At 42.7% G+C, this 26,989-nt stretch overlaps 2 protein-coding genes across 6 annotated transcripts; one reads left to right on the top strand and one right to left on the bottom strand.

Annotated features, from left to right (window-relative positions):
* Window positions 1-104: 104 nt before the first annotated feature.
* On the bottom strand, window positions 105-22,389 carry reps1 (RALBP1 associated Eps domain containing 1). Of its 5 annotated transcripts, none has more exons than XM_071521626.1 (19): window positions 21,646-22,389; window positions 19,377-19,500; window positions 17,004-17,230; window positions 15,649-15,811; window positions 15,302-15,432; window positions 13,441-13,603; window positions 13,279-13,342; window positions 12,472-12,626; window positions 11,128-11,249; window positions 10,588-10,668; window positions 9,108-9,195; window positions 7,224-7,325; window positions 6,963-7,023; window positions 6,529-6,727; window positions 6,174-6,368; window positions 5,166-5,255; window positions 4,540-4,694; window positions 3,574-3,679; window positions 105-3,375 (listed from the first exon to the last, which is right to left on the bottom strand). In XM_071521626.1, exons 1-19 carry the CDS (start codon window positions 21,796-21,798, stop codon window positions 3,307-3,309), a joined length of 2,448 nt encoding a protein of 815 aa, XP_071377727.1. In that variant the 5' UTR covers window positions 21,799-22,389; the 3' UTR covers window positions 105-3,306. The 5 variants fall into 5 exon arrangements, with proteins under 5 accessions (XP_071377727.1, XP_071377728.1, XP_071377729.1 ...); XM_071521627.1 differs by having other exon boundaries at window positions 6,174-6,335; XM_071521628.1 differs by having other exon boundaries at window positions 15,368-15,432.
* Window positions 22,390-24,005: 1,616 nt separating this feature from the next.
* Window positions 24,006-26,983, top strand: abracl (ABRA C-terminal like). Its single transcript, XM_071521637.1, has 3 exons — window positions 24,006-24,082; window positions 25,265-25,330; window positions 26,448-26,983. Exons 2-3 carry the CDS (start codon window positions 25,270-25,272, stop codon window positions 26,630-26,632), a joined length of 246 nt encoding a protein of 81 aa, XP_071377738.1. The 5' UTR covers window positions 24,006-24,082; window positions 25,265-25,269; the 3' UTR covers window positions 26,633-26,983.
* Window positions 26,984-26,989: the final 6 nt, after the last annotated feature.

Here is a 26,989-nt window from a genome sequence, read left to right as displayed (position 1 = left end):
ACCATGTTATATGTGACATACTAGTCTACTACTATTGTCTGCTTCTCAAACAAAAACCAATAAAGAAGTGAGTGAAGAGAGCGGCGTTTAAAATATTGTGCCGTTTTTATTTTTGTGTAAAAATCACACAGCTGCTAGTTGACTGCAGAGATACAGTACATCCATGCAGTTAAACATCTAGGATCCCACAGCCAAGAGAGAAGGAATTAAATAGAATATTCTTTCGCTGTTAGTCAGCAATTAATGCAAATTTACATATGAGTTCAAAAGTGTATCATATACAATATACAACAAAGATCTGGGAGAAAAACAGCATTCAAAATCCCATCAAAAACTTCATAACGGCTGATTGCTTTAGCTTGCCTGGATTGCCATATGGGTTTGGGACTGGGGGGGCGGTCGAGGGGTGACAGTGGTATTGCGCCAGCAAACATCAATCAATCCCAGATGAAGACGTTTAATAGGGTTTTGAATAGTATTAGTTCCAGGTCTGAAAACAACATAACCTCTCAACAAACACACAAACACACACACGCACGCACACCAAGTACATCATCGTTCTCAACAGCAGAAAAAGAAGGCGAGCCTTGATACAACAAGGAAGAGAGGTCAGTCAGCCACCATGGAAACCTGAACGCCGGTGAGGGAGTAAGGCTTTAGAAGACAGGTTCTTCAAAAACAAACACACAGGAAGCTCCAGCGACAAAAAAAACAAAGAAGAAACAAAAGAACAAACCAAACAAAGACAGTGTCCAAGATATTTTTAGGGTACCGGCACAAAAACCTCATCATACTAGTTTCCAGGTTATATTGAAGAAATAAAAATCGAGTGGTTCAGGTTTTCATTTTTTTCCTTCTTAAAGCATCATTTTTTTTTTTTAAATACATGTGAGACAGGAACAACATGCAGGTTAAAACAATGTCAGGGTCAAAGAAGGAGGTAACAAAAATAAAAAAAAGACAAAAGAAATGAAGGGGGTTTAAAGTTCAAAGTGCAGTTGGGTCATTCAGGTCTCCCCTTCTGTTGACTGTTCTCCGTCTGGTAGGCTTGTAGGCTTCATCTACACCCAATAAGGGTCATCTTGCCCAGAGAGCCAAGTCTCGCAGATTTAGGGTGAAACTGCCCTTATAAACACTGATCTGGAGTCGCCTCTGCCGCTCCCCCTCTACAACTGGGATCCGGGGGGGAAGCTGATTGCTAGTCGGCACCAAAAGGGCAAACTAATCCCGAACGTGGATGGCGTTTTGGAAGATCCGAGATGCAAAACCAGAGTATATTGTTCACACAGTTGCTACTATAATAGTACAAATAGCGAAGTATACTTATAGTTGGTCTGTGAAGATGTATCGTCGTACTTGCATAGTGCTGACTGCCCCATTGGAAAACAGCTGAATTTTTCAAAATCAGTGTCAACTGTTATCTGCCTGGGTTTCACCGTCTGTCCATGCCTCTCTGGATCGGTCTGCATGTCTGCTTTTCTGCGCAATTGGGAAAGCGAGAACAAAAGGAAACTGAGCACAAAGTGGGCCATCTTGATTTAGGCTTCTTTGCTTCTAACTGGTCATGACCACAGAAAAATCACAGGAAAAAAAATCATCCCTGATCAGCGAAGCTATTCTTCATAAATGCAGCCCCTGGAGTCAAACAGCAGTTGGAATACCATCAAAACCTTTAGCTTTAGTGAACGTCTGTTTTCGCCTGGAGACGACCGCACTGGTTTAAGGGGCGCCAGGCAACCTCAGCAATTGAAGATGAGGGACTTAAAGGACGTTGAAATGGTATTTTGATCCAGGGCTGTGTTCAAAACGTCAAGGAAAAGTTGAAGGAGGGGGAAAAGGCTTCCGTCTTTTTGACAAGTTGAACACAGCCCAGGTACAGGGGAGAGAGCAAGGTACTAGTTCAGTCATTCGGCAGAAGGGTCAATCAATCAGTCAGATCAATCCCCAAACACTGTGTAACATGAGGATCAGGACAAAAAAAGAGAAGGAAAAAATGCAGAGTACACTCATCCATTGCATCATGCCATCTATGTAAATGTTACCTGCTTACACACACACACACACACCACACACACACACACAGTAAGGGGCAGTAATATGAGGTGGGCTGAGTTCATGTCACAGGATGAGCCAAAAGCCTTCACCATGATTATCTGGCCTATGCAGGCATCACACAAAGAGTCCTGTCCCAGCATAGCCCAATATGTTCCTTTTACTCTCAGAACATCACACCAAACTCCAGTCAAAAATCAGTCACTTTAATGCTGCCTTGCTTATTGCCAAAGATACACACCTGGTGGAACATGACTTGACACCTTTTACCAGTCGTTAGGAGTCGCTCTTCAATTCGGCTTACATCCAATACACCAAGCGTCACTTATTTCAATACAATTTCATCTTTCATAAGTGGCTCATGATGACTCATTCCCACAACCTTGCACCAAAATACACCATGGTGAGCGGTAGTGAGCAGTGTGAACCAATCCTAAGAGCTGAGATGAAAGATTTTAACAGATTTTCAGTGACTTGGAACACTTTTTCCACGAATATTAGAGGACCCTTTTTTTTCTTTTTTTTTTTTTTAACCGAAGAGCACCAAACCCTACAATCTTTAACAACCGAAGCAAAGATGCATTCCAGGGTCCTATCTGTTTTTCAAGGTTTTAAGTCAGTTCTAACAGCCGATAAGCAAGGCTACAGTACGAGTTTGGCGCGGCGCTCTCTCTGTACCACAAGAGAGAACGGAACATATTGGGGCTACTCTCAAGCTTGCCAATAGACAGGGACACAAACATAGGAACAGTCGCACGCATACACAGCCGCTCTGCCTCTCTTCTTCAGTCGTTTGGAGAGTAGGAAGTCAGACACCAGCAGTTTCGCTTCAGACCGGACGAGCAGTTGGAGCGTCTTGCCCGCCACTCCTAACCGTTTCTCAGTCAGCCGTCGTCCTGACCGTTGCCTCTCTCAAGGAAAAATTGAAAAGTGCCAGAGTTTGTTTGTAACATCCCCCCCCCCCCCCCCCACGCTCCTCCTAGCCCTCCCTCGGTGAGACGGCGCTCACGGTCCGACCCGGTTATGACTGGTAAAAGTGTGCGGTTGAGTGTGTGAGTGTGGGTTCTGAACAGTACGCCCCTTGGCAGGTTTGGAGCCTTCACGGAGGAGCGGGGTTTTTTTTTTTTTTGAAAGCTGGGTTGCTGGAGGGAGGGAGGGAGGGAGGGAGGGAGGGAGGGGAATCACACAGAGGGCCCCAGCCTCGCTTTCGGTCTTCCGGGATGAACTACAGCCGAGTTGTCCTCCTCGCGCACGTTAGAGATGGGAGAAAGGTCTGAGCTGCTCCAGCTGCACCTCCAGAGATATCCTCTCTTCAAGCAAGTCCTGACAAATGACAACATGCATGCACACAGCAGTGAGAATTTATCTTTTTACCCATGTCACACTTGGGTATAATTTAATAGGAATCAAGCACAGATTCTATACAGGGTTAGGGTTGTTTTGGCTTTTGTTTCAAGCACCTAGTCAGGATTTCTGCATATCCACTACCTTGCACTACCTTACCATGCATGACCTCCATACCTTCAGTTGTTGCTGCAGTTCACTGTTGAGTCGTGCCAGCACTGTGTTTGTCTCCTTGTTTCTTCTGATGGAGGCTTGGATTGCCTTTTTATCCTTCCCCACTGACCTGAAACCACACACACATACACACACTTTACTGCAACCATTATAAAACACACACAAAATTGCATCGGTATCAGATGTTTATTTCGTCTGGGAGTATTGATCGTTCAAAGGAATGAAGGAAAAACACGGGCATCAACAAAGACGAACACACACAAACTTGAATTGCATCTGGAGTGACAACCTTACATTGATTGCATTTGTTCTCTTATCAATAATCATCACAATATGCCTAACCCATATCATACCATTAACCATAACCCTAATTTTACCTCCTTAGGTGCCTATGGCCTTATAATGGTCTGTTGACCTTTATTTCCCAAAAGGTCTTCACTTGTCAAATCCAGAATTCAAACTGATTCTTAGACTATGTTCACACTATTCCACTTTTTTTTCAAACTGCCAGCACTTGGTAACACTGAAATCAACATGGAGCAGCTGGCAGGCTGATGGAAAGTGGCTACTTTTGAAAAGGCACTGCACCTGTTTTCTCTTTAAGCAGAGCAGAGCCCTTTCTAAAGTTCTGAGCCTTGAGTCAGCCTTTTAGAGGAAACCACATGACCTGCACTGACCAATCACGAAGAACAGGAGACAGGGTTTTACACTGACAGTTGATTACAACATTAACAACCATGATGAAAATGGAGAAAGCACATAAAAGTTGGTAGTAGTTGTTACTCTGTCAGTATGGAGCTCATTGCCTGTGTTATGGAGTTTATGGTACAGCTGTACATCAGTAATGTTTACTGAAAGTTACTGCACCTAGTTTTTATGGAAACAAAATGTGCTTTGTGCAACCTGCTTTTTAATCAGTAAAAAAGCAGAATAGAGAGAATATACCCTTATAAAGCACAAGTTTTATACCTGGGGATGGAGGGCTGAGTGGCCAAGACTGCAGCTATTAAATTTGATTTCTGCGGACCGTGCTGCTCATCTTCTGGCCGAAGCTCGTCTTCAGACTTCAACCTCCGACGCACTGGCTTGGGAGGGGGGGCTAGAGGCCCAGACGAACCCTTGGCCTGATGAGACAACAAAGGCAAAAAAAATAAATAAATAAAAATAATATAACAACAAATTAGATTTAATAAAATCCATTGATTTTATACTCAAATGCAAATACAAGCTTAGATCCTATACAAGCTCCTGTGCATTATTCAGCCATTTGTTACAAACGTTAATGTAATAACTTCCCATTAATTAAATGAACTATTTAGGTTATAACAATTTGAACCTAACAGTGTAATAATCCTGTTAACAATAATACATTCCCCATTATTGTAATAAAGTTACCAACCATTAATGCAATAACTTATTTCTTGTTAAAATTATATCATTATTACATTAGTTTATATTCAATTAATAAGAAGGCTTTTTCAGATGTAGCACCATAGTTAATAACCGCATTTGTGAATGGGTGACAGTTGTGTATTGAATTTTATCAGCCATTAAAAATGTATCAAAAATGAATTTTACAGAAGTTTGAGACATACAGAGTTGACGGTGGCTGAGGCTCTGTCCTCTGCTTGGCTGTCACTCTTGACTGTTCTCAAAGGACCGGCTCCCTCTGATGACTTATCCACCTGAGGACACAACACACACAAGGATGAAAAACATTACATGTCAACCTATCAACTCTTCACCTAGGTAGCCCATGGAAATCACCACAATCACTTTTTTTTTATGAAAATGCAACGTGCCACCACCAGTGGGCGCCAGACTAATTTGAGTGACCTCTGCTCCACGTGCCCAACAGCCTACATGAGCACAACTAATAGGGCATACACACAGTAGTGCTAAAACGCCATTGTGACAGGTTAAGAGTTGTGGAGGGTGACAGATTTTGACAAACCTGCTCGACTGTACTGGTTTAGCTAGTTCACATGGCATTTTCCAAATTCACTTAAACTGTATTGAGGAACTGAAGAACTGTCTCAAACCTCATGTCCTGAGAAGCTCTAGGTTTGAAGTGTAGTAGTGAAAAAAAGTGCAGAGTTTTGGCAGACTCAACAGCAAGTGACCTTTACCACAGTAATTTTTGCTGTTGCAGCTAGCATGTGCAGTGTCAGATTTTACCATCCTCCCTCACTGGAAATGAATCATATCCTGTCTGCTGTTCACCATCTATTGCTCTAAAGTGAATGCAGCTTCAGACTGTTACATGCCAAGTCTCCATGATAATAAACTGTCCTATGATGGATAATGTAGATACAATTATACTAATACGCCTTTAGGCCACAGAAAGTGTGGAAAGTAATTTGTTTTCATTTGTTTAACAATTACTTGACTCAGTTAATTTTAGACTATATTATAACCAAGGAATATTGCCAAAAACACAATTTCTATTAATTGAGAATCTTGATTTTACCATGAAAAACTGATGGTACTACCAAGACATAGCCAGACAGCTTTCCAAACACACACACACACACACACACACACACACACACACACACACACACACACACACACACACACACACACACCATGTAACCACCTACCTGTCCCGTCTCGTTGTGTTTGTCGACCTCCGGCAGACTGGAAGGCTGGTCGGACGCAGCGAAGGCCTGGAACTGGCTGAAGTCGGCAAAGTTGGGCTGCTGGGGGATCTGCTGGGGGGAGGTGGTGGTAAGCACCGCCCCGCCTCCCGACGCGCCCTCGGCCTCGCCGCGGTGCCCGCTGTGGGGCACGGACGTCTAGAGACGGGGTAGCAGAGAGAGGGTAAAGGCTTGTGAATGCGTTGAATGCTTTGGTTAGATTTTGCTCATGATTTTGTACACTGGTGTGAATTTGTCTTATTAAAATGTCTATTCTTAAGTGTGTGTGTGTGTGTGTGTGTGTGTGTGTCTGTCTTACCTGTGTGGGTAGTGGTCGAGGAGGCACGGCGGGGGGGTAGGCTACCGCGCCGGTTTGCGGCTGTCCCGCGGCGGCCCCGGCGGCAAAGGTGCGGTTCATGTCCAAAGACGAGGAGCGGGAGTGGGAGGGGTGGGGGCGCGGCGGAGGGGGAGGGGGGGCCACCACCTTCAGGGCCTCCGGAGACGTACCCGACTGAGACCTAAACACACACACACACAAGCATTCAGCTGGATGATTTACTTTCATCCACAAAATTGTCTCTGCTAAGAAAGGCCTATTTTCCACACCTGACATTAACAGCCAATTCATTTCCTCGTGAATACAGAAAAGCAAGGCCTTGTCCACACTGCTCGGCCACCAAAACTAGGAAAACAATCAAATAAAAAAATAAAAAAATCAGCACCTCTCTGTGCTGTTCCTCAACAGCCACTGACCTTTGTCTGGTGATCGGCTCCTGGTCTGAGGTGAAGGAGTCAGAACTGCTGTAACCATCACCTTCATGGAGGAAAAATCAGTCCATGAGACACAACAACATGGGATCAAAGTATTTTTAAGCAAATACACCTAATTCACATTTTATTTTTTGCAACATTTTAAAAGTTTGCTTCCTGTTTTCCTTGACGGTTGGATGGAAATATAGCTACTGACTTTAAATGAGCTCTCTTCTATACCTGGCCATCCTTTGAGTTACTCACCTACAGTGTTGGCGGCTACAAACTTCATGGAGGCGGCTAGCTTGGCTTCTTCAGACAGTTCTGGAGGCTTGGCCAGCAGTGGACTGGTGGGGTGGTTGTGGTCTGAAGATTTGAGAATTAACAGAGAGGTCCAAAGCAATGAGTCTATTGCACTCAATTATACAGGGTGACTAGAGGTTTATGCAAGGTAAGATAAGACATATGGTATATGGTATATGGATAAAGATATATGGTATGTGCCTTATGGCAAATGAGCCACCAGGATGCCCAAATTTAAAACATTTGTAATACATTTTTAATGACAGCTCAAAGAAAAAGCTGCATTTTTAAGTCCTCTGAAACTACACTAAATAGTCAAAGGTAGAATTTAATGTATTTAGGTTGGACAGGATGCTGTTAAGCTCAACCTACTATATGACCTTAGGCTATGCTTCTACAGTGCTGCACCTTTGCTACAGGGAGTCAGGTACTTTACCATGCAACTTCTGAAATACAACTGTTTTAAGACACACAGATAACAAACCTGGAGATATTTTAGTACTGCTTGACTTTTTTACTTTTAGGGAAGCTGAGCAGCAAGCTCTTTTTCAGCAACGCCCATAGTCAATGCATACAAGGAATCTTCCCAGTCCAACCATATATCAGGTTGACATTGGGTAATCTGCTCCACTAGAGCAGTTGGGGGTTGAGTGCCTTGCTCAAGTAGAGTAAGTAAGTAGATGTGGAGAGCAAGAAGGACATTAGTCATGTCTTTTAATGGACAGGTTTTAGCCTGTCTGGGGATCCAAAACAGCAACCTTCCAGCCACAAGCCAGCTACCATACTAAATGTGTCTTCAGCAGTACTATTTTAAGTAGGATCTGCAATATTGTTGTGAGAAACTGTAAACTGGAATTGCTTATATTAGTTTGATCCAAAAGTATTTTCAGTAGTAACTGTAGCAACTGCTACTTAGGATGACCACAAAAAGTTTCCACTATATGCTTATGAACAAAAAACACTGTCTGATTATGTCTAATGACAGCTGTCTGTTTATGTTTACTGATAACAAATGGCAGCCTCCTGGGTTATCATTACGTATCCCTCAGCGCAAAGTGAGCAAGGTGTCCAAATGTCAACATGTACTCTTGCCATTTTGGAAATGCAAAATGTCCACCATACTGTAAGGACTGGCCTAAGACCTCATGGCTGCACGTTAGTTATGTTAATATGCCTGTCCTACTGAGTCTGTGGTTATGTTCAGACAGGCCGCTCAAATCTGATACAAGTCAGATACATGTTGTCTAAAGTCAGGTTCTAAAGAACAGCAAAAAAAAAAAAAGAAACACATGGAATCCAGTCTTTTTGGATTACATTTAAATTACTTTCACAAGTGGTGTGAAATCTGATTCATATTGCATCTGTGCAAATGCAACTCAGTCTGAAGTGTTTTTTCCACCCTGTCACTCCCACGCAACACATATTTGACGTCACATTGCAACAAAAAGAAATGAAGAACAACAGCCATGGAGGAGAGTTACCAAGAAAATATCAGTGGGAGCAACAAACAACATAGCATAGAGTATGGTGACAAAAAATGGCATCATGAAAACATCCAGAATAAGCAATGAAACCTCCATGTTACCAGCTTATTGTTAGCTTGTTGTTTGAGTTATTGGACAGAAAATGCATCCGACAGTGTGTGCACGCCTGTATTGTAACTATAACAACCACTGTCATGATGACAGCAATTGACTATTCTGTCTAAACACACAACTCCGATCCGGTCACTAGTAAATTACAATGTGGACAGTCAGCCTTAAAGACCAGATCTGAAAAACAAATTGGATCTGCCTGCTGTCTGAACACAGCTTAAGTGTGTAGGAAGGCCAGAGGCTGTCTCACCGCTGCCTGTCCTCTTCAGCTCCATCTCCTGCATGTGGATCTTACTGGGCGTCATCCGGATGGGAACTGGGTGGACGATGGCCGTGTCCTGCAGTGCAGACAGAGAGACAGAGAGACAGGAGGTGAGACAGGCGGATAGGAAGGGAGACAGGCAGGTTTCGTGGAAGGAGGTGAGATTTGTGGTCCACAACATCACTTTAAGTAATTCATTATCACCGTCCACAAAAACAGCCACTTGGTGAAGTCTCGTCTCCACCTCTCAATCGACTTGATGGTTTAATAAATGACAGCCCAACCTAGTGTGCCAAATGCAAACATATTGAACACTCAATGTCATGATTTCTTCAACTTTTTGAAGGGGTACACCAATTCCAAATTGATGTAAGGATTTTTAGATTGGGGTTGACCAGTCTACAGAAATCAATTCCAGAGCACTGCGACACAAGATTGAAAAAATAATAATAATTTTGCATTTCTTTTGGCTGAAAATTCTGATTGCGATACGTTTGTGATATGTGGGCACAGCTTTTTCCGCGTAATTTCGCTTTCAGGACTTGAAAAACCGTCAGAAAGATCGAGATGGTAAATTAAATGTCAATGCTTTGGTTCTGCCCAGTCTGAATCTAATCAAAGAATGATTGATTGTATGTTTAGGCTGGGGTTTCGGCACAGAAATACAGAATACATTGAAGCTATCTAAAACCCTCTTAAAACAAAAAACACACCCTCTTGCAATAAGGAAATTGTGGTAGTCAATATTGCACTTGTCATTGCTGAGAAGAAAAGGTTGATGTCTTCCTAAGAGACTGCACTTTCAGCAACAAAGTTGGACAAAAGGTTTAAAAAATGACTTGTATAGTTTAACAGTAAATGAAACAGAGCCTTGCAATTTTTGAAAATTAGTTTTACTGTTTATGGATGGATGTAAAGTCTATCACGACCTGCACTAGAATGGCTAAGCTAATATACATGAGGTATGGCTAGTGAGTTAGCCTTCCTCTTTACTTTCCCAGTGGTGTACAGTCTGAATTTCCAACCACCCGCCTGTGACTGCCCTCTCTTTATCTCCTGCATTAAGCTAACGTTCAGTGGCAACAAGAAGAAAACAGTTCCCAGAAGCCAGGAAACCGAACAACTGCATGAAAACTCAAACGGTCTGAATTCTTTGATTGCAAGGCCTTTCTCGTGATTGGTGGATGTCACTGTGGAAAAAAAGGTTGTTGTCCAATAAAAGCTAAGCGAGCCAAATCACAAGATAGCCTTGCCGCTGCTGATGCAGCAGATAGTGCATTGAAAGAACATCATGCACTGAGAGACAGAGTGACAATGAGATATCAGAGAGAGAGAGAGAGAAACAGAGAGAGAGGGAGAGAGAGACAAACAGAGAGAGAGAGGAGAGAGAGAAAATGCAGAGAGATCCAGAGAGGGTTAATATCTGTCCATTAATGGAGAAACCATGCATACTAAGTGATTGACTTACAGGGTCAGCTGGTGCAATGTTAGAGTCAAATTGGGTCAGAGTTTGTGAGCTGGAGGAGCGCTCGCTAAACGTCTCCCACTGCTGCAGGAGACAGACAGACAGTGAGAAAAAAACAACACGTCAGTCAGCCAGTGCAGTGACATCACACATTACATCATCGGTCTGAGCCGCCACTGTGATGTGACATCATCAGGTCGTCGGCAGACGGCGTGGTGACGCGACATCAGCAGCGGGCGCGGGGACAAAACCGCTCAACGACCAGCGACATCGCTGACTTTCATACACATGAGTAGGAGAGCAGGCTACCACCACAGTCCAGGGAAGTGAGAGAAGAGCTGAATTGTCAGTAATTACGCTCAATAATAAAGGGAATCAAGTGGCAATCAAATTATGTTGAATGAGCAAAAAAAAAAGAGCAGCCTAAACTAATAACCCCACAGCAATTAATCAAGATGAACCAAACATAAACACAGCAAAAACTAACAATGTGTGTACATGGAGTGTAAGTATATAATTGTGTGGCTGCGTGCATGTTGGAACCTCGTTGCTCTGGTTCATCTCAGGCCAGGTCTGGTTGAGCGAAGGCATCGAGGGAGACTTGTTGGGGGTGACCTCCACCGGGGAGCCCGAGTATCCAACGTCGGCGGTCGACTCTGGGACCTCTGTGTGCAAAACATCAGACCACGGTTAACCAGAGTCCTTCGGAACATCCAAAGACACACATATATATATATATATATATATATATATATATATATATATATATATATATATATACAGTATATACACACGGGGAGATTTTTAGTTTTCAATGATATATTTTAGGGTTAGATCAATATATCACACCGTATTGGCCAGTCAGTATCATCCACCTGCGCTATGATGGATATAATGCAGTTTGTTTGCTTACATATTTATTATATAATTGATGAATAGTGTTCTGGTCGTCTATGGGAAGACAATCAACCAACGCATACAATTTCAGAGGCTTTTCATCCTGACAAGAATAAAATTCTGGGGGAAAACACTGAAAACTTTTTGGAATCTTCTGGAACATGATGAAATCTAGAAGATATTTAATATTGGCCAAAAAATTTGGTATGGACGTTCAAAAACTCAACCCCTAATCGATATAACCTATTGCGTGGATCAGTGCCTGAGGATTCAAATACAGCTTACTTTTTTCTGCCAACGGGTTTTTGCTCCAACAATGCTCCATCTATATTTAGGGTTTGGACCATAAGCAAATACCTACTGCTGCAATATAAAACCACAGAGGCCCAGATTTGGCACAGATTCGGCAAAGGGTAGCAGAAAACTAATGTTTTTAATTTCTTGATGTGCTTTGTAAGCGGAAACCTCCATCCAGATTTGGAGAGGTTCAGAGATTAAAAAGTTGGAGTAGGAGGAAGAGAAAAAGAGAAGTAAAGAGATTGAGCAAGGTAATGACTGCAGGGGTCGTAAAACTCACCGGCAGAGTTATTATGACATTATGGGCCGTGACCGTCACGCTAGACTGTTGTTTTTATTCTCATAAACATGAATTACTGGGCCAGTTTTACTGCATTTTCCCGGCACCACCACCCCCTTTTGATTATTTGTATGTTCTCCCATCTAATTAATCACAATCTATGGCTAGAAACCACATTTACTGGAATCCCTTAACCTTTTACATTTACCACATCTTAATAAGGCGGCAGTACTGTTGCTCCATCATGCTCCATCATCACAGCCTCAGTAAATTCATGAATAAGTCCAAATTACTAAGGTGCAGATTTTGCACACTGCAGTGTTGTTACCATTGAGTTTTATGAATAAGGGCATGAGTATGGGAAATGACCAGGGGGAGGGAGCATCGGAGAGAGAGCGAGGCTAGCTCTGTACCTGCTGAGTCATCCAGGTCAATCAGCTTTGGCATCAGGCTCTCAGGCAGCTTCTCTGGGAGGTCGTAGCCATTCTTCCTGGCCACAACCAGGTGGAAGGCGGCGCAGAACTCATCCAGGGTCAGCGCTCCGTCTTTATCGAAGTCTGACAGCTCCCTGAGAGACGCACAGCGGACAGGTTGGTCTGCAGTCATGACAGAATCCATAACAGCTGCGGAGAGCTCATTCAGAATGGGCCAGGTGCATAAAGATGGCTGCCTCCTAATTTGAATTTGTTATCCATCTCAGAGCATTCAAAATGTCAACATCTGCTCTTGCTGGTTCAGAAGCACTGGGTGCATGTTGCACTGTTTGGTCGGCATGGAAGATTCTCTTCAGTCTTTATGCAGCTGGCCCATTTACACCAACTTAACACCCAGAGTGGTCTGTCAGACCGCAATAACTATTTGTTTGTATTTGTTTCACAAACCTAGCGATAACCAAATGGGACTATAATTCAGCTAATGTTGCAGTATCGGATTAGCTAATGCTGGCCTCATTTGTTGAGAGAGAGAGAGAGAGAGAGAGAGAGCGAGAGAGAGAGAGAGAGCGAGAGAGAGAGAGACTAAAGCCTGAGCAAGGATGAGATACTGTCAGACAAAATGCAGCCAATATATAACCTATTATTTAATGTTCACACATCTGAAAATTGATTACCGTGATGGCCAGTCGAGTCCATTACTATTTGAACAGGCTGAGCAGACATCTGCACGGTATGCAACAGCTCTCCATGACAGAGAAACACATAATAAAGACAATAAACACTCACCAAATGTGTGACAGCTCTAGAATCGGTAGCTTTGATTTGGTGAAGAACTCTTTTGCTGCTGAACCTGGAAAACATAAAGACAGAAGGGACATGATTACGTCACACTGCGTTTTACAGAATGGTGTAGTGTGTGTGTGTGTGTGTGTGTGTTTGTACTCTCACCAGGTATGAAGCCGTTGAGGTCCGGCTGGATGGTTTTGAACTGGTTAATGTAATACTGTCTCTGCTCATCCGTGATCTTCCACGGATCGTCGTAGCCGCTGGATTGCCGCTGGATCTCATTGGTCGTTGCCGCTGAGGCCACCGTTCGTATCGTTGTGCTCTCCTATGGTAAGCCGCAAGGGACATTTGCAGAGACATGGAGGAAAACTCAAAGACTAAGAAAAAAATGCTTGAAAGTTGGTTAGCACCAGTTAGAAAAGGAATACACACACTTCAGCAAAGTAGTGTAATGTGAAGTCCTAATCTACTTTAATGCAGTCGTTTGAAGTGGCTGTATGTATGAGTGCCTGTCTGGCTACAGTTTAGACTGTAAACACTTGAAAGGACAATGTTATGAACGCTCTTCAATGTGGTACTACAGTGGCATTGAAAAGGGTTTTTGTTTACTTAGATTATAAACTTCACACAATTCTGAGAAAACAGATTAGATGGAGGCACAGAAGCCACAATTTGAAATACACAACGGTATTATGTTGTGCACAAGTGACATTCACTTTTAACATGTTGTTCAGTCCAGTTTGGTCCAAGGAGAATTTGAAAAATCTATCTTAACCCTAAGACTTCACACCACTTTTGAGGATGACCAGCACAAAAAGAGCTATATGTTTTGATGAAGAAGGAATAGGCTTCTGGCTCAACTACAAATAAAATGCAGCTAAGCCCCAGATTTGGACTCCATGCTGTATGGCGTTCTTCTGAGGATTTTATGCTCCTGTAATGCCAGGGCGCAACCCTAATCCTGAAGTGGTCAACTGTAGCTGGGTACAAAGTTTAATAGCTGCTGCTGCAGATTCAAAAGGAGAAACCTGGGTAGTCTACTCATTTTTATACTGTGAGGGAAAACAATTGCAACCCACATGGAAGATCTTGACAGACTGTTCAGTTTTCTTAAGTAACTGAGACCTTCAAGTCAAGAGACTCCATTGGGCCTCGAGCACAATCTCCAGCCATTCATATTTTTTTGAAGAAATTCTTACATTATTTCAAACCGATTTAGCGAATTTTCTCAGAAAGGAAAGGATCCAACTTTTGTGAAAGTGCATCAGTCTCTTTAAGTCTTTGATCAGAGGGGGGAGAGAGAGCGAGCCGCGTGGGGGTGGGAAGCTTTGGGAATCTCACGATTCGATTTCAATTCTTGGGGTCACGATTCAATTTAAAATCGATTCTCGATTCATCACGATTATCTACACTATGCAATTGATACATAGATTCTAGATTGTCATTTTATCATTTGCCCGCTTGTCTAAAGCAGGCAGCTGAATACATTCCAGAGAAAAAAATATATTACATGTGATCAAAAAAATATAGACCTTGAATATGAATTCTCTTAAACTTCCTATTTATTATATCAACATATACTGCACAGTGCAACACCTCTTCCCAGGTTTGCAGGAGCATTTCTGTGTTGCATCGCTTTTGAAAAACTTCAAACGTTTTTTAAACACAATACGTTTGTATTGGACTATGTCCTTACAGCTGAACACTGCCACCGACTCCATTACACATTTAGCAACATCCAAGTAGCGTCCAGTCAGGTGGGCATGTTAAGTTCATTATGTTACTGGAGTACTTCAAAGTCAAATGGTAAATTTGACAAACGTCATGGCTTTAATTGAGTTCATTTCTCTCAGTTTGGTTTTGAAATCCGAAATGCAGCCATGCATCTGCCTTGAGACTTGCTAGGATTGAAGAATCAGACAAAATTAAATCGTGATGCATTGGAGAATCGATATTTTTTTTTACTCAGCTCTAGAGCTGAGACAGGCAGAGGGCTGTGCCAAGAGGCGTAATGCTGCCCTACCTGGACTGACGAGGGATGCATTGCTGGGAGTGTGCTGGAGGGCGGGGTGTCTGCTGTGAAACTGACCCAGCTTTCCTGAACTGGAGGAGGGGGCGAGTGGGAGGACCACATCCCATCACCAGACACTGGACCTGCAAGGAGGAGAGCACAGTAAAGTTCAATTTTTCTCAACTTTAGATAGTGCTCTGCTCGGTCTAAAAAGAGACCAAGCCAGCACTATTTCCAACGCTGTGGCTTTCCATCCACCTTTTGGCATTTTTAAAGACAGTGGCATATTGAAAAAAGCACAACAGTGGGAACACAGCCTCAGTGTTATTAAGAAAGTACAATTAAGCGATGGGTGTTACCTGTCTGTGCTTCTCTGAACTGCGTCCAGACAGCTCCAGTTGCGGCCACCGCCGGCTGTCTGTCTGCGTTTCCTCCGCTGGGCTGCCGCTTGTGTTTCCTCCAGGAGTGGGGGGAGGTGGGAGGAGACTGGTGAGGGGAGACCACCGGGGACGTCGAGTCGGGCTGACAACAGAAAACCAGCAGATACAACCACTTAAAACACGGAAAATGTCAGTGGGGGAAAAAAAATAACTTTTTGGCAAAAGATGTTAACCCAACTAAAAAAATACTTGCCAAGGATAATCAATCTAAATTTTTCATAGAAATATGTCATCCTATGTGTTTTCAATTGTATTCCATGCAAAGGATCACGTACTGGGGTTTTTTATTGGAAACTTGCTCACTCATACGATACATCTTTTTGTCCTCGTCTTCATTTTTTTCATTTTGGTGGCCTCACACTTGCTATGTGTTGCCAAATGGGAATAACGTTAAGTTCCAGCTAACATTAAGTTAGCTAACCATCGAGGCAGTGGAGAATCCAAATGAAAAGTGTGCAGAAGTTCAGATGCTACCGCTTTGTGTAGAGTAGCGTAACAGGCAGCCAGTAAGGAGCTTGTTTGATATGGAGCCATTGTTTTACTTTGATTTGACTTTGAACCAAATGTTACCAGTATTTGACACTTTTTTTCAAACAACATAATATTTCTATGTTATATATTCCGGGGAACATGCCACTACTGATCTAGTAAATGCAGGCCTCCAATAAATACTAGTTCAAAAGATTTTTCTCAGCTTGTCACAGATATAAGATGCTCACGCGACCATTGAATGAAAAATAAACATTTCACAACCGATTAAAAATGGATCAACCGGTCAAGCAAGAGGTCTACATGACTGACTGCTTCTAGCAAAGATAAGTCAGCTGTACTGCAGTGGGAAACTTCAAGGAGTAATTCATGCTCCAAGCATTAAAAAATTCAGGAGGTAAAAAAAGACCTCAAGTAGGACAGTATTATTCCAGTATCATGTCTCTAATAAGTGCTGGGTTCAGTTGTTGAAGGAAATAAAATACATTTTACAGTGTGTGTGTAAGATGTTCCCCAAATGATACATAATGCTGGACTTCATTTTTAATGTAATTGTGCACTGATTAGTGTTGTTGCACTAATTGGGGAAAAAACACAAGCTTATCTCGTAAGGCACATACATCATACTGCTCTACCCTGTGAGAAAGTTTAGTTATTCCATAATATTTTGATGTTTTGTACATTGGTAATGCATGCCTAGGAGTGGCACTATTAAACTAACAAGAGCAAAATCATATTTACCTGGTAAGAGAGTGCTGCCTCTGCTGTAAGGAGGAATTACTAACCTGTGATTCTATGGTAGGTGCCAGGGGCTGGATGACCTCATGGACAGGAACCGAAGCGGATGGGGGGGGCCCTTTCTTGTTCTGGTGGCCCCTGCCGGGCGGTCTGGGTATTACTCCGGCGCCGGAGCCGGGGTACAGCCCCTGGTCGGTGTCCTGGTACAGCGCTGCGTGCCTCGCTTCTGCCTCATTCTTCCCCACCACAAACCTGGGCAGTGGCAGGTCCTTGACTGGGGAGGAAGGAATCCACTCGCAGTATTAGAGTAGGAAACTGCAGAGTTTTGTGTTATATTGATTTCAGGTGTTGTGATGCACTAAGCTGGCATTCAGACCTGGCTTTTCTAGTGGATATAGTTTTTAAAAAAGGACAAATCCAACCTCGGATGCTCAGCAAGAGAGCAAGAGATTTTCCAGTCAAGTGACCAGTCAAAAATGAGAGTAGCGCCCCTCACTCAAAACACAACATGTCTTGAGGCTGCATTGCATTCTGGTCTATTAAGGCTGCTGTCAGTGGAGAAATTGCTCTCTCTGCATCTTCTACAAAGGATTTCTCCCTGTGTGATTGTTGAATGTCGGTGTAAAATGGTGAATCTAGAAGGAAGCCTTTGCTCTTGAATCTGCGGGCTGGCCAAAATCTCACATTTACCATTGCTGTTTTGGATAGTTGCATTTTTTTTTTCTGCTATCAAACTCTGTTGTAGCTGCACTGTAAAAATCTTGCTGTGACATCACATCATCTACGTTTGGTCAGTTATCCATGGGAATATGAAAAATACAACAGAAACACAGCCTACACTCTTATGTTGAGGAGGTAACGCATTTGTAATTAGCTGTATGTTATATTTGCTTCACATAACTACCGATTATCAAATGGGAGCGCACAAGTGAAAATTGATTATCCCGATTAGAATAACTGTTAAACCAGTGATGAGCGGTCAAGATTTTTAATAAAGCATGTGTTTCACAGACATTGCTGCCCCCTCCACCTCACTACAGTAAACTGCAAACCTGTGGGTAACACTGAATTGAGAGATGCAATACATATGCTGTACATGAACAAGCAGAAGCCTTGAGCAGCCCAGTGGCAGAAAAGCTGCTGGTTTAAACCCGAGGGCTGCCTGTCCAGAGAGTAGTGAGAATGTGGTGGCCTCTGGAGAGCTGACAGAACCAGCAGACAGAGGACCAATATCTGCTATGAACTGTCTCCTGGAGAGTGCTGAAGTGCACACACACAACTGTCTTTACTTCCTGATAACACACAGCCACTGAATCAACACTGTACTTATGCTGTCTGCATATGAATTACTTTTTGTGACTGCTCAGTCACTCACCTTCGAAAGCTTATTATTAACAAAATAAATGTTCTATTCGATATGTCTGCCTGACTGAAATGTCTCGACTTTAGGCTTTTTGACAGCACATAATAAATGGATAGTTTCAATCAAAGACTATTGCATCTCACTTTCCATGGTTCAAAACGTGACCAATTAAAACAATAGTTTGTACTTCATGTCCATCTTGGTGTGAGGAAGTAGCCTCTTCCTTGTTATAATTTTAGTTATGTAATCAGTTTCAGCAACGTTATGTTGCAACATTTGAGACACAAGTGCCTTCATGTCGTATGAATGTGGATGACTACAACATCTTCCCTTATGTTTTTTAACAGAAGCCACACCAAAGGCAAACAGAAAAAAAAACAGCACAATTCTCCAGTTAGGCCCTGGAGGGCTGAAACTAGGAACTCCATTTAGGACCTCTTACTGTCAGTCACCTGTTACTACAAACACTGGGCTGCTGTCATCACCTGGGGAAAATGGCTAGCATAAATATGTTTCAAATAATTTGTGACACGGTGAGACGAGCCTGATCTATCTTATCTGACACATGATGCATCCATTGACTGGACTTTCAATTAAGTGCATTTCAAGCAGCTAAAATATTTTGCACATTATTTGCCCAGGTCTGGTTAGGTTACACTGTAGCTGCATAACAAAGCACTCTAAAAGGGCTTGAAAATGAAAATGTCATCTGCCCCTCACATCCTGTCCCATGATCTCCTCAAAACTCATTAGACGTAGGGGGGAAATACCTCCAACAGCCCATCACTTCTATAACAGGTTTTGACCCGGCAGACACTGGAGCGACAAAAAGAGAAGAAGAATCTGATGTAGCCAAGGCTTTGAGTTAAGCAGCAGATTCCAGTGGTTAGCCATGGAGCCTGGTATGTTGTTATGCGATGGCATTGCGCGGGAATCCTTTTCAGCTCTTACCTTCTTGTGCGAGAGGGGGCTCTGAGATAAGGTCAGGGGAAGAAGACGGGCTAACAAGGCGTCAAGCGAGGACTTCTGATTAAATTCAAGTCAACGGTGGACTCACCCGAGTTGAGGCTTTCCACTCTCAGGGGCAGTCCGGACTGGGCGATGGCAATGAGCTTCAGAGCGATGTAGAACTGGCTCCGCCCAAAGTGACCCAGCCGAGTGGCTCCGCATAGCTCTGTGATCTGAACCCACACACAAGGACAAGGAGGAACAGTTAGCAACATTGTTTTCATCCAAAACTCTGATATTACCCATTACTGACTGACCGTTTTTGATTCAGTACTTGGTATAAACACAATGACCACGAGGAGCCCAACTGGTGCCAAGTCTGTTAATGGAATAGAATAGAATAGAATAGAATAGAATAGAATAGAATAGAATAGAACAGAATAGAATAGAATAGAATCCCGCTTTGTGCAACTAAGGCTGAGTATTTGTCTTTGGCCTCCCCTGACAAATCATGAACTGGAGAATTAAAAGGGTAAAGTAAGAAAGGAAACAGGGGATAACTAAACACTAATAACAAACGTTTGCTCTAACAATGGCCTGTATTGTTTGCTGGTCACTCAGTGGCCACAAACAACAACATTGGGAACACTCAAGGTCATCAAAAGATTGCAATGGGAGAGAATATGTCAATTCTTATTGACACAAATACCGAGTGCTTATAAGACTTTCATCTAGCAAGGGAGGTAGAGACACGGCATGAAAACATCAGTAGCACACCTCTGAGCCATGGAAATAAAGTACAGTAAAACATAATGCATCTAAATTGTGAAATGTAGTGAAATTCCTCACCAAAGACGTATTGACAATATGAAATGTGCATGCATCCAGTTTCTGAAATTCCTTTTGCAATCAAATTGGAAGTTTAACTGCTTTAAGTCACATCCATCATTAAGGAAACTGCTATTAGGCACAAGCAATGCTCTCATTCACTTATTTTTGTTCATTAACAGAGATGTTCAATGGGCCTGTTCAGCAATAAGTCTGATTCTCAGGTATTTTGTCGCACTTGATCTCATGCGGAGTAGGCTTTGTGCAAAATGAGGGAGGGGGCAGCACAGCAGAAAATGCAGAATGATTGAAATGTGTACACAAACACTTCATGAGACAATGAACAGTCTGGTGAGAGTTTATAGTGCATAGTATAGTTGTATGAGTATTAGACACCAGAAACCAGAGGCTGATGTACACCCAGGGCGGTGAACTTCATAACATCATGATGAGTCCTTAAGTATGAGTTCTTAAGAATTGAGAACCACAATACCCCAACAACACCAACAGCTGGCTGAACCTTTTTTTGCTGACCAAGTACTTAATCTGAGTATGTGGATACAAAACACCAATCACTTTCCTTAGCCTGTTCCAACATGACACTCACTGCATGTGTTTCACAGGCCCCCAGAATGTCCATCCTACAGATTGAGAGTAGAAGATTACAACAGTTTTTCATTCTTCCACACAGCTCCCTTGTTGACCTTGAAAAGGATGCTGACTCACAAACTGCAAATATTGGCCTGCTGAGAGACCTGGAGTCACGAGAATGGGCTGCTGCAGTTAATCTGGCTACTCACACCTCACAATTCAAAGACAGGCCAGGCAGGCTCTGGGTAGGGTCATTTGTGGCGTGACCACAACACCAATCCTGTAATCTAGCAAGTTAGGAGCACATGTCTCAGTTTGGCCAATATGGGCTGACAAGGATTATATAAGCGACTGACTTGTGGTATTGAAGGATACACCATCTCTCACTGGATTTAGACACAATTCTGTTTGATCAGGTTAAGTGACAACTTTTAAAGAGCACACTGGGAGTATGTGGGCATTGTGACACTGGTTTTGCATTTCCACCAAGTCAGCCCAATCCAGTGGCGAACAAAATAGCAGATGTTGATGGGATGAGTAAGAGGACAGGAAAGAGTGGGCAGTGAGCTGAAGCAGAGGGGTGATGAGGACACAATTCGTTACATACAAAGCTATTCAACACATGAGCCACAGACTGAGAATACAAAATGATAGCTGGAGTGCAGATGACATAACAGCTTATTTATGTATAAGATAAGATGAAAGCTCGACCCTAGATTTCAGATAGTGTTAATTAACTTGGCTTTGGCTAAAGCTAACATTAGCCAGAAGAAGGTGTGTCTCTTTTGCTACGCAACATAGCTAACCAACAAGGCTAACGATAGCGTTACCGGATGGCAGGTCAGCTTTGACAGCCAAGCAAGTCTGTAAAATGTCTAAATAACATCGCTACGTTTGGTCAGCAGCCTCGTAGTCTGATAGTTTAGATCGAAGACTGCAACTTGCTAACGTTAGCTTACCTGCAGGACAACTTCGCTGGGTAGCTGGGCCGCCCGGAAAAGGTCAAGAACTCTTCCATTGGAAGCCACTTTTTTGGTGTTGTCCGTGTCGCAATAAACGAACAAATCCGAGTAATATTTCTGCTCAACATCAGTTAATGTCAGACTTTCCATTGTAGTAGCAAACGAACCCTAAAACCGGACTAGTTGGCTATTGATTAGCCCTTGGCCAATGGCTGGGGCAGGATCCAAAAATGGGCGAGACTTCAGGATCCCAACTTAGCTAGCGTTATTGCACTAGCTAACGTTAAGGTTAGCAATAATAATATTCGCAACGCGCTGCAGATCTTGTGCCGTCTTGTTGTCTTCTGATCCGGCTTTCAGTTAAAGTCCCAAACACAGCCTATGTGCAAGCTGAGGTGAACGCCACTGAACTATTCAAATGTGGAATGCTTTCAGACAGTTAATCACTTAACTTGTTGGGCTAGCCAAGCCAAGTAGCCAACAGCTGGCTAGTACGAGCGAGCGAGCTAACAGCTACCTTGAATCAAAGTCAGTGGCACTAAGCTAACTAGCAAGTCCGAAAGTGCGTCCCTCTGCTTAGCCTGGACGTCTACCACGTTAACCTCGCTTAATAGTACTTCTTCTCCCTCTGTTCCGTGACGGGACTGTGTTTATGCGTTTCGCTTGAAATAAATTCCTCTGCGGAGCCGTTAGAAGTAAAGTTTCGGGATCTTTTGGTTCCTTCCTCCAGTAGTCATAGCCGCCATTCCTACCACCAGTGTCAAGCCACGCAGAATTAAACTGAGACTTCCGGTAATAGTCTTCAAATTAAAATCGTAATTTTTTTAGTAATGCAAATAATCAAAGTGAAAATTAAGAATATATTTAAGGCGAAATCTGCAGTTAATGAAAACTCAATAGTTTTTTGGGGGGGACGATTTTTGTTGTTCTGTGCACTCCAATACATATTTATTCTTCGAACGTGACAAACTTTACACTTTTGTTTTGAAGCCAAAGTCGATTCACTTCTGGTCTTATCCCGGGTAACTCTGGCTAACTTGATGCCCCGTGACGTCATTGAGCAGACGGTGCGAGTCAGCGCGAGCTTGCTTGGCCTGCAGGGACCCGGATGAGGAATTTCAAAATAAAAGTTACATTGACGTTATTGGCGGTAATAACCACAACCACAAACTCAGAGTAATTATACCAAGATATCACAATTTACTTGACAATTGAATGACATGTCGCGCCTATAACTAAAAAACAGAGAGGTATGAATGTAATTGGTCAGCATGCCAGTTGCAATGTCCCTGGTAAACATGGAGGCAACATCACAGTCTTTGCAGCCCTCTCACAGGATGAGATAGTAGCCCACAATGTTGTTGGGCCCTTACAATAGGGCAAGGGACTTTTTTAGGACTGTTTTTTTCCTCAGTGCATGGCTAGAGAAAACATACCGTCTCATGTTGATGAAAAAAAATTGTAATTACATATACCTTCATTCTCATAGTGTTGTAGATAGACAAACATGTAGATATGATGTGATTTACCATTGGTATTCCGGTGTGGATACAGCTAAATATACTTTGTTGTTGAAATCAATTGCGTGTTTAGAAATGGTTGGGCAATGCTATGAAGTAGCCTAGGTATTGGGTAGAGTGGTTACATCCTGTGTATTGGAATCAATAGATGACACTGTTGTGGTCTTGGTTATTGTAAAGATATTATCTGAATGGAACGTAATATTTTCTCAGTGGGATTTGGATAACTGCCTTCTAGTTTGGAGAACTAAATGTAACTTGATTGTGGAAGTAGAAGCCCAGGACATCTTCTACTTCCTCCATCCCATATATGGGCCAATTGTCACGATGAAGTCAGATGAGCTTTCATGCTGCCTTCAAGTACAATGGGAAATATCAGAAGTACGAGGGGATCGCACATGAATGAAAGACCCAACAAAATACGACTAGGGTGGCATGGTGTAATAATGGGAAATGTTTTCTATTGCTGCACTCAGGTCAGGTGGTAAAGATGGCAGATAGAAGGTTCCTGGTTGAAAATACTGTTCACATCAGCTTTCAGGTCATAAATACTTGGGGTTTGGACATGGACCCTGACCTCTCCATCTTCCTGAGTTTGCCATGGGAGGACACAACTACTTGCTGTTTTTTTTTTCTTTGTGGTTGATATTACAGTATTTGGTTTGTTGTAAACATTAACCTAAATGTATCATTGATTTCTAAAAAATAAACAGCCACAAAAAACACTTTTGTCACAGGGTCCATTTTATTATCATTTCAGATCAAAAGTACTTTTATGCCGCGACAAGTAGCCTATTTATGACTTCTAAATTCAGATGTAGGGGTTTCCATGCAGCACTTGAATGCAGCAACATTCTCCACCGGCGTCGGCTCTCAAACTCGTCCATCATCTAAAAGCTAGCAATTGCTGTCAGGTAAATACATATTTCAGACTAACGGTTACATTACAAACTGGCTGTGCATTGTTATAATAGGTTTTACCATCATACAGTAAATCCAGTTTAATGTTTTTTCTAACAACAATTCTCCAGTCCTCCCTCAGTGGTAATTGTACGCCCCGGGCTAGCTAGCTAGCGGCAAGCTAACACTGTCTGCTGTTCAGTGGGGCAATATTTTATATAACTACATCAGTCATGTAGCACATCATTTAATTATGAATATTGAACCGTACTGAAGAATGACTGCTGACAACTGAATGAAGTGTAACAAGCGTTAGTTACTGCCGTGTGATGGCTAGCTAGGAGTGCTCATCCACTTCCGCATTGATGATGTCTGTCCATGTCATGCTGTAGCTTGTTAAAGTGATTGCTGCACAATCCTTTTCCCAGTTACACTTTAACGTCTGTTACGGCGTTTTGTCATAGATGTAATGATTTCAAATTATATTAATATTGCACCCTAGCCCCGATACGTACCGTTCTCTTGTAGCGATAGAACTTCCTGCCAAACTCTATTCATAAATCTATCAATTTAACGTTGCATCACTTATCGGCAAATTTATGTTAGGGGTAGAATATAACTTAATGCCTCCACTGGATAATTAGGGTCTTCTAGAACATTCGGCCTGCATTTGATCACCAAGCAGCAGTTTATTTAATTAAAATCTCAACTTTAACAACTGGCCCGCAATGCGCGCTACCGCTCACAGCTGTGCATTTCGGTGGTACGAGTGTGTGGAAAAAACAGGCCAACCAATTCGAAAAGTTAAAAATGTATTGAAATAATAGCTGCTTGGTGGATTGGATGCATGCCGATTTGAGGAGTCGATCATAATGAATCGTGTAAGATCTTAAGTTGTGTTCTACACCGTATTAGCCTTTTCCTAGAAGCAAGGCAACATTAAATTGATAGATTTTTGAATGGCGTTTGGCTTTCAATTCTCTCCATACAAGACAGGATGATGTGCATCAGGGCTAATTGCCCCCCAGACCACAATTTATATCACAGCTTTGAAAGAGTGAGATTATTTATTGGAAGTTAAAGAGTCTGACATCATGGCCATCAAACGGGCACCATTACATCTTACATGCTTTGTTGAAAGTTGAATGTCTCATCAGGGTAATTTACTCTCAACTTCATTTTGTTTCCCCTTCTAGTGACAATGAATGTCGAACATGAAGTAACTTTGCTGGTCCAGGAGATTCAGCGACTTGGCAGTAAAAGTGAGTCCGGGCTATGATTCTGTATTTGTATATGTATTATTTGAAGTACTTTGCATACCTGAGCAGTTCTGAAGCCAGTTCATCTCCCGCATTGTAATGAACTATATACAGAACTATATTCAGAATCTTGTGATGTTGATCAGTTATCCTCGCTCACTACTCCTATTCTTGGAAACCTAAATAGACTGGAGTACCAGGTCACTCTGCACCAAGAATATTTATGGAGACCATTCCTTACAGCAGATGTAGTTGCACCTTATCCCACAGACCGTGCAATCAGTTGTGTGGACTATGCAGAAATGCAATTCCCTCTGTCTGAAAGCTTGAAAGTACCACAGTAGAAGCTCTGCCACTGTGGATGCATTACTTACTGTACTGGCCTATAGATCATTGTTCCTGTGTATTGTTATTTGAAATGAATATCTAAACATCTGTTATCAAAATGTTGTATTCTTTCACACTCAGGCCTTCACGCACTTATTATACTGATTGTTCTCACACATGCTGTCTTGTAAAGCGCTATTCGAACAACTGTAACAATTGTGTAAAAGGGGCTTTCAAATTTTCACACACACACACACACACACACACACACTATGCACAACACAGCCCTCAGTCAGTCTGTGAGCAGTTGAAAATCCCCTGGCTGACACTGAGAGCTTTCTTGGCCATTGACTCTGTTCCATCCTCTTGCCGCTTTTTCCATCAGCTGATACATTTGAAACACAACTGGCAGCAGACTATTTCTGAATGGCCATTGACGGTTTGATCCACTGTTATTTTTAGTATTTCCATGGAGGCAAATGACAAATCCCTTCGCCATTCGCACGTGTTTTATCGCACTGCGGTATATTGGTAGAAGAATGTAAGCAAATCCATGAGATTCTGGTTTTGTATTAGTTAGTCTCCATCTTTGGTCCAGTACTGTGACGTCTTTTTCCTTGGATTTTCTGTTGATGAAGTTTCGTTTCTTTGCCTGTTCAGCCATGGTGGCTACCACTGCTCATGCTAACTACCCAGCCCTTCTTCTATTCATTCCAAACAAACCAGAAACTTAAATTCCACAGTAGGCAATACCACTTCGCTGTGATCAATCAGTACCCATCTGTCATTTCAGATGCCGAGGGACAAACCAGCGTGAAGTTCGGAGTGCTGTTCAACGACGACAAGTGTGCCAATATCTTCGAGGCGCTGGTGGGCACCCTGAAGGCCGCCAAGAGGAAGAAGGTGCTCACCTTCCAGGGCGAGCTGCTCCTGCAGGGCGTCCACGACAACGTCGACGTCATCCTGCTCCAGGAGTGAGGCCCGCGTTCGGACCGGCCACGCGCCGTCCAGCACATCCGGGTTCTATGAATGCCTTCCAAATACCTTTTTGAGTGATTGCTTGAGCTTCCGCGGTGCACCGGATACCCAAACTGAGCCTTATTGATCAGTATTTCCCCTTCAGAAAAATGCTGAAGTTTGAAAAAGACTCGATTTGAAATTTGTTGATTGCAATGATTTCTCTTAAAGTACAATTTTGTCTATCCTCCTTGATGTATGAGGCTCAATATTCTCAATTGCCAGACAGATTCGACCGACCACTACACTTCTGCACCCACTTCCTGTGCTTGCATATATTTTCATTTGATTTCACTGTGCCAGACAAGCTCAAGCAAT

The sequence above is a fragment of the Centroberyx affinis genome, unplaced genomic scaffold, assembly GCF_046629955.1.
Source record: "Centroberyx affinis isolate AG114_WGS23_722 - 3 ecotype Tasmania unplaced genomic scaffold, CSIRO-AGI_Caff_v1 ptg000903l_1, whole genome shotgun sequence".
Lineage (NCBI taxonomy): Eukaryota > Metazoa > Chordata > Actinopteri > Beryciformes > Berycidae > Centroberyx > Centroberyx affinis.
The sequence above is the reverse complement of the archived record's forward strand: the minus strand, read 5'-3'. Positions and strand labels throughout refer to the sequence as shown.